The 12364-nt window shown below is 37.8% G+C and overlaps 1 protein-coding gene across 2 annotated transcripts in view; it reads right to left on the bottom strand.

The window, feature by feature from the left end:
- CAB39 (calcium binding protein 39) overlaps nucleotides 1-12364 on the bottom strand; it is an 83296-nt gene that overhangs the window by 45809 nt on the left and 25123 nt on the right. For both annotated transcript variants that reach the window (XM_038574145.1, XM_038574146.1), the window contains exon 2: nucleotides 2497-2652. In XM_038574145.1, coding sequence (XP_038430073.1) covers nucleotides 2497-2610 — 114 coding nt within the window. In that variant the 5' untranslated portion in view covers nucleotides 2611-2652. The remainder of the gene's footprint in view (nucleotides 1-2496; nucleotides 2653-12364) is intronic.

Below are 12364 nucleotides of genomic sequence, written 5' to 3'. Positions count from 1 at the left end.
ATATACATCTTCCATTAACTACCACAGATTTCAAAGCATGGGTTTTTGGGGATCCTTGAGACCCTTTTAAGGGGACCATGAGGTCAAAACTATTTTCAATCAATACTACCATTATTTGCCCTTTTTTACTATATTGCCATTTGAACTGATGGCACTGACCTCCTAGCCTGAGTCAAGGCAGGAACAACAAACTGTACTAGCCATCATTGTAGTTTTCATCACCAAGCACTCAGTTAAAATTAAAAAAAAGAAAAAAGAAAAAAAAAGTTAGTTTCACTTAAGAATGTCATGAGGAAGCAGGAAAAAAATATTCATTTTGTTAAATTTTGATCTTTGAGTACACACATATCTTTTTTAACATTTGGTGTGATAAATGTGATAAATGCAGAGTATGCATAAGACACTTTCTGCCCCTTACTGAAGTATAACTGGCTGTCTTGAGGAAAATACTTGTATGATTGAGCTATGAGCTGAACAAGCCACTTTGTAAGTGGAAAATCATTTCTACGTGAAAGGAAAACTGACAAATCATTCAGCCTTGGATATTAGGCAGGCGTTTTCTTGAAAATGAATGAAGTAAACCTGTCACTTTAGGAAAAACATCCAATGGTATTTGTTACCAAATTTGAATTTTGAATATAACACGTGTAATAAGTCTGACCACTTCCCAATACTTCGACTTTTCTGATGGGATTAGTGGTAATACTTAAAAATGTCAATTTCTGATATACTGTGTCAGCATTTGAAAGATGTGTATATGTCAGTGATCCAATACTTTCTAAATGACCAATAAATATTACAATATCATGCGTAGATAAAAAATGTTTTCAAAATGCAGAGTATGAAGTTTATTCATATGCTTCCAGGTTCTATTACAACCAAGGGAACAATCAGTTGTTGAATTTTGGTTTGGTATAAAAAAATGTTCAGAATTATCTGAAAGGCTTCTCTTCAAATACACCTCCCTTTTTCACCTATACATCTGTATAAGGCTAGATTTTCTTTATATACTTCAACCAAAACATATAACAGCAGACTGAATGCAAACACAAATATGAGAATTGAGCTATCATCTGTTACATCAGACTTTTTTAAAAAAAAGTTTAATCATGTCATTAATATTTATCTATATCTTACTATAGGAATGTGAGACTCTATCTAGAATGTCCATGGAAGATCTAAAGTTGAATTATAAAAAATTTTACTAATTTTAGATTGCTTCCAGTGACAGAAAGATATACTAACTGAATAGCCTGTAACAAATCTTAATTCCATAAATGTGAACTTTTCATAGGAACACAGGTAAAGCACAGCCTTCCACCTAAAAAGATGGTAGTAGCTAAGTAGTCTAATATTCAACAACCCAAGGAGACATGAAACAACCTTCTAAAATAAACACAGGGTGGAAAATGCCATTCCAATGAATGTTTGAAACATTCATTCAAAAAATAGTAGATGTCCAACCCATGGGAGTCAGGTACTGTGGAGGGCACACGTGGACCAGAAATAACACATAGGTCAGAGAGCTCATGTTCTAATAAGGGAGCCAAAAACCTGACACAAATAAAATCATATTCAAGATGACAGCAGTGTTGGAGTTTCCAAAGGAAGTACCCAAAAGGTAGAGATTTGTTTTAGGGGGCAAGGATGAGGTAGGAAAAGGAGTATTCTGGGAAGCCACCTAGGAAAAAGAAAGGTATAGGGTGGTACTGAAAGATGAATGGGGGCTGAGGTGGAAATGGAAGGGGTGGACAATAAAAACAGAATAGCTGATTATCTGCTCTAACGAAGAGGCAAGCTGAGATTGCTAGAGCACACCGGATAAGGGGGAGGAGGGTTGAAAATCACCTAGAGGCAGAGACCAGGTCATGAAAGGTCTTGTGTGCTACGGGAAAAGTCTGCACTGAAGGTTTAAAGCAGGGGAAGTATTTTAGAAAGAGCATTAAGGAGGCTACTGCTAAGGTCCTTAAGAAAGGTCATGAGAGTCTTCATCAAGTGGAAATGGAAGTCAGGATCAGTTCATAAAACCCTTAGGAAATAGGCGCGTTCATACTATTTCATGAAAGATCACATTTTAAAGAAGGAGACAACTGGGATGAAAGCCAGGTTTTGGACTATGGTGACAGGGTAGAGGGAGACACTGGTCATGGCTACAGAGAACACAGGAGACATGCCTCTCCAAGACTACCAGTGGAAACAATGATTTCAGGAATCAGATAAACCACTTCAACAATGAAAAAAAAAAGTCCCCAAATTTAAACAAACTTGAAGACCTGAAATGAAAAACTGAGAAAAAAGTTAGAAATCAATCTGTTAGATGGCAGTACAAAAGAAAACATGTGGTGTTTAAGCAGCAGTAAATGCCACTTTAGGAGTCTATTTTAAAAGCACCAAATAAATCCAAATTGGGATTTATGGATCTTTTAAAATCACCTCACAATCTTACATTTCCTTTAATCAAAAGATTGAAAATATAAAATAAAGCCAAATACATACCTTTTCTGCTTTTTTGTCAGAAATGTCTTGCTTTTCCAGAACGGCCATGCTCTCCTTCAGGTTCTTCACAATGTCTGCTGGAGATTTGTGAGACTTCCCAAATGGGAACGGCATGGCGGCAGCGACAGACGCCTCGCTGCGCTCTGCCTGCTTTACCTGTGGACACAGCACAAGGCACAGGTGAGAAGAAGTGAGATCTGTAGAAGACATACTTTCTGAATTCTAACTTGGGAAGAAAATCAGTGTTTGAGAAAGTCTTTTTATGACAAGACTTTCAAAATGAGCAGGAACTGGGAAACCCACAAATATAAAAGGGAAAATACCAGGGAAATGATAAAGCAGAGATATCTTAGAATTATAGAACACTTTGGACTTTTTAAAATACCTTTTTTATCACCTGCTCTCCTAACCACCCATTTGAAGAGGAACATGCTGGTGCTGATGAGCAGGGCAACTAGTACTGCCAGGCCCCACACTAAGCACTTTAATTCATCATCTTATAGGATCTTTTAAAACAATTCCCTGAGGGACATTATTAGTCCCATTTACAAGTAAACTTAAATGGGGTCAAGAAACTGATTCAAGGTACTAAGCAGTAAAACCAGCTCAGGTCTGTCTTGATCCAAAGGGTCCTTATAATCACTGCACTATACCTCTAATTAATAGACATCTCTATTCTACATTGAGGAAACTGAGGCAAAAAGCTAGGTAAGGAGCTCAGCCAACCAGTACTAGCAACAGGCTCACTCTCTGTCTCTCTAGTTGCGCCTTGGCCAGTGTTTACAGTTTCCTCCTAAGCACCCAGTGGGCACACACCTCCTTCTCCTCACTCAGTCAGGGTCTCAGAGTTGGAGAAAATCTTGGAGGAGCCTTGGGCAAATCTCCCAGCAGATCCTCAAGTCCCTGAAGTGACAGTTTCAACGTGTACTCTTTCTGCCTGGATAAGACCATCTCCTATGAAGAAACTCATTGGTAACCCTGGGGATAATGAACTTCTGGAAGTTCTTAATTTTTTTGTGGGTAGCAGAAAACAGTACTTCAACCACATAAACCACAATATTACATCATATAAAGGGAGCACATCAACTATTTCAAGAAGTCACCACGAAAAACAAAGTTAAGACAAACAATGGAAGTAACTTGGGAATGTGTCAGAACTTATAATTAGTTTTACTAAATAAACTGAAAGAAGTTACAATCACAGATACTAGCCTCATAAAAAGATACCAAAAGAGAACATTTTTAGAAGAACCTTACAGATCACTTAGGTCAGTGGTTTTCAAACTGAATTCTAAACTCCTGTATTTAACTACCCCCACTGTGGGGAGTGGGGAGTGCCCGGCACTGCCCATCTCCACTGAAGTTTTTTTCCCCTATGTCAACATAAAGTATCTCCACTGCACAGCATCATTAACACTTCTTTTGGACTTTGCCTAAAACTTCACTTGAATAAAGTATTTGAATGTTTTTTCTCTAAAGTTTGAGGTACAGTGACCTGCATACCTGTTTACAAACACACTCGAGGAAAGAGCATGCAAATTAGCACTATCATTAAGCCTACAATTAAATCATCAACAGGTGTTATTTCCGACATGTTTTGATATGATCTATTTGGACCAATCTTTACACCCAAATATCACCCATATAGCTCATCTTCTTTCTATCAGCTTGTAAATCTGCTTGATCACAGGACCAAAGAGAATTGTCCTCAAACACAGGTTCTCAAAATCCAAAGATGCATAAATTTGTCAATTATAAGTGAGTTATCCTAAGTGGCTCTTACATTATCTGATTACCTGGCTAGATGGTACACAAATCCTGGATTATTCTTTCTTACTACTTTTTTTCTTTTTGACCTTTTTTTTTTTTTTGGAGGGAGTAGAGGGTAATACAGGTTGCTTTTCCATAAACATAGTGGATTCACAATCACAATAAATCCTTTGAAAAATACAATCTTTCCTATTTGTATTCTGCAAATAATAGGAACGATGCTACAAGCCAATGCTGGGTGGAGGGTGGCAATGTTTAATGGTATTTTGCAGGAAGTGCCATGGTGCTATGCAACAGAGATATTTTCAGCTCTAGCTCAATGGTGGAAGAAATGACTTTCCAGGGCAAAGGGGGTTCTAAAAGGTTCTACCATAAACCAAATACTCGTCATAGCAGGAGTACAGCTGCCGAAGAGAACCCATACAAAGTGCTTCTGTGAGGGAAAGAGGAAGCATGACACAATCATTCCTTTTAATTAATATACTATGCAGCCAAGATTTTGCAGAACATATAACTAGTAAGACTGAGGAAATACAGTTAGTCACAAGTACTCAAAACAAGAAGAGGACATTCCTGAGCATGATCCTTTAAGGATGTGAAACACACAGGCACATGTCTGAGTTTTGGAACTGGCAATCCCAAGAGTATGGAGATACCCGAGCTGGAAGTAGCAATGGTAAACAAGGATTAAGATGGTGAAAAGACTCCTTTTACCATAACAACCTGTTTGCCTTTCCCAGTCTCCCCCTTCTTTTTTACCATCAGCAGTATTTCATTACAAGTATTTGAGGGAGTTTTAGGGATCAGTAACAAGAGCCCACTGAAGAAGGCTCTTCAATAATTCTGAACTGCTGGGACACCGGCTCAGTGGCTGAGCATCTGCCTTTGGCTCAGGTTGTGATCCTGGGGTCCTGGGATCAAGTCCCGCATCCCTCTGCCTATGTGTGTGTCTCTCATGAACGAATAAATAAAAATCTCTATAAAAAAATAATTCTGAACTGCCCTTATTATAAAATCTAAATTCCTACCATGGCCTCCTAGGCTTTACCCACTTCCAAGTCATGGCCCAGTGCACTGGCCTTTATCACAGAGGTCCAGCCACACTGACGTCCTTTCTGTTCCCATAATAGGCCAACTACTTCTAAGCCAGAGTACCATGTTTGCAAATAGGGTAAAAACCTTAATTTTTAAATTTAGATGGTGGGTTTTTGGGCTTTCATGGTTACTCAACTTTTCTGTATTCAAACTCTTTCTTGGGCAGCCTGGGTGGCTCAGTGGATTAGCACCACCTTCAGTCCAGGGCATGATCCTGGAGACCCGGGATCGAGTCCCATGTCGGGCTCCCTGCATGGAGCCTGCTTCTCCCTCTGCCTGTGTCTCTGCCTCTCTCTCTCTCTCTCTCTCTGTCTCTCAGGAATGAATAAATAAAATCTTTAAAAAACAAACAAACAAACAAAAAACCCCTCTTTCTTAATACTGTTTTAAAACTGCCTAAACTATGTTTTGGATGTAACTGGAGTTCATGAAGAAAATGGACAAAAATATATATAATAGAAAAATCTAGTTAGCTTTCAAATACAACCAATTTCCTCTATCCCTTCAAAAAAAGGTTTTGCTTTTTTTTGGTTCATAATATATCTTAGCAGGATTCCTCGGGCTGTATCAAAATTATTAATGCAATTGGGAGAAAACTACCCACTGTTAGGATTCTAAAGAGGGCTGCTGAAACAGCCCTACAATTCTCAAACTGGAGGTAAGCATGTTCCTGATGGTAAACCATGGTATATGCTTGAATCCCAAAGATAAGCCTTGGATGGGAAATTTAACTTGAAAGTCTGAGGGACTGAGGGGGAAGGTGGGGATAGGAAATAATTAAACACACTAGTTTCATATTAAAATCAACATTTATAGAATTGCAAGCTAAAGATGCATGGAAGGCATCTGTGTGAACACTGAGTCCTGCACACCCTTAGCTCCTGTGCACTGCTTTCCCTTTCTTCCAAAAGCCCTTTCTTTCTGCATTTAATTTAATGACTCATCTTTACTCCAACGTTGATGTCCTTCTGGGCTCCACCCTTGGCTGTGTTCTTACTCTATATTCTCTGATTGATCTCATCTACCCATGGTTTCAATAACTTGGAATCCACCTCCTGCCTCAACCGAGTGGCCTACATTTCCAACTACTGCTCTCTATAAATGTCCTCCAGGCAACTCAAACCTCATCCTTAAGTCCTGCTTCTTTTTTAAAGATCCCCTTCACAGTGAATGCTTCCATTGTTCATCCAATCACAAACCCTGGTCATCATACCAAACCCTTTCCACTTGTTAGCTCTTCCATATATAATTAGTTCACAATTTCAGAAAATTCAGAAAATTCTATTTTCTCAAACTCTCTATCCTTCAGACACCAAATGTAGACTTTCACTATCCTCCACATAGGGCAGTGGTTGTCAACGGGGGCAATATCACCCTTAGGAGATTTGGTTCACATAATCATTGGGACCACTGAAATTACCAAAAACACTGGTTGTGCTGTTATTCACATAAGCATAGCCTTTAGCGAGCTTCTATATACTTTGAGGGGAAGCGGGGAGGCTGGGCTGGGGGTCAGAATAATGAAAGTCTTTCTATTTACTTCTGCATCTACTTCCATCACGGAGAGTTAAACTTCTAGTTTTTAAGAAATGGTGACATTGCTCACTATGCAAAATTCAAATATTAAAGGACGACACAAGGTAGACAGTGAAAACCACGGGCAAAGCCTACAGAGATAACAGGTATTAACAGTTATCTGTTAATTACAGATAATTTAACAGTTATCTGTTAAAGTTGTATATATATTCTTTTTATGCTCTGTATCTGTGGTCTTTTGTACTGGGAGTCTCCTCTCTTCTTTAAAACAGAGACCAGATGATACTCGAAGTGGTCACTTAATATCTTACAAAGAACAAAAACTGCAAATTACTGCTCTGTTATGTGAATACTCTCAAGAGCACAAAGCTCCACCCCAAGAAAGGGCTGGAGAACATACAGAACACCCACTGGGAAAATAAAAGTCTAACATAATTAGAGTCCGCATTGGTAGGCACTGCCTTTCTTAGGCAATCTGACTGCTTCTGGCTTGCGTGATCCCCTCCTAACTGCAACTAACTCTATTCACCTCTGTACTGACAAATACTGAAAAGTAGTCAAGTGGTCCATAAGCCACTCATTAGGACATTCAACCATTCACATTCCAACTATGCACTCACCATACGCCATAAACTAAAGGCATCAGGGCAAGGGCACCTGCTCTTAGGAAGACAACACTCTGGTGTGCATGGATGTGGGCGTATGTGTGTAGACACAATAACGAAAAGCTGCTGAATGACAACACATTCCTGGACAGTTGATTTCACAGGACTCTACACTAACATATCTGTTAGATCTGACTCATAAACTTGGTGGTCAAAAGCAAAAACTGGAAACAAAAACCCCCACATACAAAAATAAGATTGAAGTACTTAATTAAAAGCAGTCACGGAAAGTGTGAAATGTAGTATATACCTGAACCCACTGTTAGCTGGCTCTGACCCACAATGTCCTGCTTCTAGGCTAATGTTCCTCAATTCGAATAAATAAATATCTACAGCATGCCAGATATTGTGCTAGGTACAAAACTATCCATACAGTTGGTGCAGGGCAATTACTTAAAGCACAGTGGTTAATTACACAGCTTTAGGGGCACCTGGGTGGCTCAGTGGTTGAGTGTCTGCCTTTAGCTCAGGGCATGATTCTGGGGTCCTGGGATTAAGTCCTGTATTGGGCTCCCTGCAGGGAGCCTGCTTCCTCCTTTGCCTTTGTCTCTGCCTCCCTCTGTGTCTCTCATGAATAAATAATTAAAATCTTAAAAAAAAAAAAGGTACAAAGCTGCAAATACATATACACATTGTGTGTGTGTATAAAGTAATCCCATGTGTGATCTATATGTGCAGATACATATGCTAAGAGAAAAAATATCAAAGGTTAGTAACAAAGGTAGTGAAAATGAGTTGTATATCAAATTTTTAAGGTTAAGTACCTATAATGTGCTGTAATACTGTTTTTTCTTGATAAAAGTGCTATTTTGAAAAAATAATACAAGATCATTCCTCATGAAAGGAACCAGGTCTCCATGAAGGAGCAGGAAATATACAAACAAGATGAGACTGGGGCATGTTAATTACTTCAGTAAGCAAAGATGAATGGGTTCATGACAAAAAAGGAGTCAATTTGAAAGGCTCCCACAGGCCTAAAATTATACAATCTGGGCATAAAAAAGAAAAATGATCACAATGAATTGACATACAAACTAAACATTTGCATACATTAATATGTAAATTATCACATATATTTAATAATAATATAAGTACATTTAATATAGTCAGTATAAGTAAAACATTAAAATTCATGAATATTACAGTAGTAAAAGAAAATTCATTGGTAACCTTGGAGTTTGTGTGAACAACAACTCAATACTCTCAAAACTGGTACATAAAAGGAAAGGAACAGCACATTTATCTTGTCTTTTCTGTATAGCCTGTGTTTGAGGGTAACCAAATAGGTGACAAGGAAAAGTTCTTTATATGAGATTTACATAGCTAATAAACACAGGAAGAAAAACAGAAAATTATCATTTTGCAATCCCTGATGAATCTAAGGATCTAGGCAACAATTATTAATGGCCATTAAAATCCTAGGTGAAAGGATGATTGAGAACTTCACATTGGAGCTGACAACTTGGAAGACACTGATCTATGGCTAAAAATAGGGCAACCAGACATCAATCTGTCTCATATAATGCGATAGGAAATACAAAGTTCTATCTATAAATATTTGATCTCCTTTCCCCCACTATAACAAAATTTCTAAATCTAAGAACAATTTGAACATGACTAGGGAGCAGTAAGTCAACCCCAGAACAAGAGACAAATCAAATAACTAGGTTTCTCCAACAGGTTAAATAGCACAAGGCAGGGTGGGGTGGGGTGGGGAGCAGAAAATACTAAGAGACTCCCAAGTCATAGTCATATGTATGGATCTTCTCTGGACTTGGATTCAAATAAACCAACTGTCAGAAAGACATCTTGGCAATCAGAAAAATTATACAATAGATATGATAATCACTGTTGATTCTGTTAGGTATTATAACGAACTAGAATAGATATGAAAAAAAATGTTCTTAGACATACATAACAAAGTATGACTAATCTGGGATTTGCCTTAAAATATTCCAGTACCCCTCCCTAAGAGTAAGGTGGAGGGGGCCAGATGAAACAAGGCTAGCAAAACATTAACAACTGTTGAAGCTGAAAATTCATTATACTGGAGTCTATTTGTATATGCTTGAACATTTTCATAATTTAAAAAAATCAGTAATAAGGAAAAGTTCCTATTCTGAAGAATTGGTAGGTTTCTTTTAATTGGTATGTCTACTGTGCTTTGCTTTGTCTCTTTATTTGCCAAAATGTACAAAGTTAAAATTTATGTGTAACTACAAAACCACCATAACCCATGTTTCTGACATAAAAATGACCCATTCTCCTCTACTGAGCCTCATAGCTCTCTTACTTCACTGTTCCAATCTACATATATTCATTTTGCTCACTGCAGTTGAATCAACTTTTCTGTTGACAGCAGATAGGAAGAGCATCTACAGAGGCATAAGTACATGGGCAAGGCCATTAACCGTTGAGGTACAGTGTCCCTCCTTGAAATAATTCTTTGAAAACTACACCAATACCACCATGGACAGCCCTTCCTTGGGAGCACCTTCTCTACTTGTCCAAAACCTGGTCCACCACCTCTCCCCCACCAATGTCTAAATGCTAGCCCCTCCAGGAAGACCCCACAATGGAAGCTGCCCCTCCTCCCTCACACTTCTAAGCTTTTAAAACCTTGATGATGCTATTGCTATTTATGTATGTATCACCCCCAACGAGTCAAGCCCTGTGGGGGCAAAAGTAAGTATTAGCCATCATGTTACACGCTTCCTACAAGACTCCAGGTACATTTATTGACCGGGACTGAAAAACACTTGTCAAAACAAATACAAAGAAGGACACAGGTATGACTGATACATAAACAAACAGGAGTTAACTAGAAAGTTTTAATTTGAAACCCAACCAGAAAGGGGTCAGGGGCCATCACCTGAATGGTTTTATAAGTGAAGTGAGCAGGAAATCTTAGGAAAGCACCTATAATTTACCTCTTGCTATGCACAAGGCTGCACCCCTATTTGCTAAGCAACTCTAATCTGTCCATCTGCATGCTGTTTGTGCCAAGAGTATAAATATGAAGAATTCTGACTAAAGTGTGATGGATTCAGGGAGCTGACCAACATGGAATACTGCAGGGTTCCCAAGACCATGGCACAGTTTGTAGAAATATCCTCTTTTGGGTCTTCACAACTTTTTTCACATGGGCTGCTTCTATTATTGTTAAATTAGAATGAACTTATCAGCACTGGTCACTTATATAACTGTGATAAATATTCTCTAAACCAATGTCTACAGACTTTTTTTTTTTAGTTAACATGCAGAGTTATTTTAGTTTCTAGGTGTACAATATAACAATTCAATTCTGTGTACTTCTCAAGATAAGTGTCCTCTTAATCCCCTTCACGTATTTCACTCATCCCCTCCACCCACCACCCCATTGGTAACCATCAGTTTGTTCTCTATAGTTAAGAGTCTGTTTTTTGGTTTGTTCTCTTTGTTCATTTGTTTAGCTTCTTAAATTCCACATGGTATTTGTCTTTCTTTGGCTTATTTCACTTAGCATTATACTCTCTAGCTCCATCCACATTGTTGCAAATGGCAAGATTTCATTCTTTTTTATGGCTGAACAATATTCCACTGCATATATACCACATCTTCTTTATCCATTCATCTACTGGAGACTTGGGCTGTTTCCATAATTTGGTCAATATAAATAATATTGCTATAAACATGAGGGTGTATATATTCCTTAAAACTAGTGTTTTTGTATTTTTACTATGAACACTTTCTATCTCTGAAATTATTCCTTTCCACCTTCTCAAACTCGTATGGTAAATACTTCCTATACACATCTTTAGATTCACAGAAAATGCTGGCCCTGAGGTCCCATAATGATTGTGGATGTTATAAGGATTGAAGACAAGTCTACTGACTCCAAATTCTCTTTGTATTTATCTGTCCCTTCATCTTACATACAGATCAAGTATTACAAAAATGTACAACAGTATTAAATTATCAGAGTATCCAGAATAAATGTTTACCAAGTGACTTTTTAAAAAATATTGGTTTTTAAAATTCTGAGCAAATAGGCAAAAGCCAATTTCTAAGATTCCTGAGTTAAATAAATATGAAAAGAATAGCCCTGAATGTCCCCTATCCCACACAAACCAAACACACTAAACACACACTAACACACAAAACACACTAACACACAAAACAAAAACTGGCCTATACCTCTGTTTCACACACTTTGGAAAGGATTTTTACTGCTCATTACTGACAACCCAAGTTCCTTTTCTATTAAACATCAGAAATGCACTGCATAGAGAACTAGGCTATGAAAACTGTATACTCCTTTCTAGTTTCAACTAAGTCTAAACACATGCAGAGTTCTGAGTGACCATCAACTTCTCCAACCATTCATCCTTTTAAGTGAATTACAGAATGAGTACTTAATGAAATGGGTTTAGTGAAAATGATGTTTAGAAATAATTTCACTGTTGTGTTCTTCTAAAACAGGCTTTCTGTTAATCCTTGAGAGTTTCTTTCACTCACACTAAACATGGGAATGTCAAATTATGAATGCCTATGAAATATTCTCTATTGGTAAAGTTCATTCTATATATGAGCAACAAAGCAAGAGATGCATACTTAAAGGAGAGGGCTTTGCTTTAGTAGCTGATTTTTAGATAAAAGTAATTTTACAAGAAGTTGTTTTAAAGCATCAGTTCATGTAAAAAAAAAAAGGCTGTGTTAGCTTCACAAACAGGAACTTCATGTTAAACTTCAAACACTAATTGAGAGAATCTACTACTAGTGTCAAGTTTTACTGCGATAATTTCAGCGTACCAAGCAGTCAT

Source organism: Canis lupus, chromosome 25 (assembly GCF_011100685.1).
Source record: "Canis lupus familiaris isolate Mischka breed German Shepherd chromosome 25, alternate assembly UU_Cfam_GSD_1.0, whole genome shotgun sequence".
Classification (NCBI taxonomy): domain Eukaryota; kingdom Metazoa; phylum Chordata; class Mammalia; order Carnivora; family Canidae; genus Canis; species Canis lupus.
This window is presented reverse-complemented; position numbering and strand designations above follow the sequence as displayed.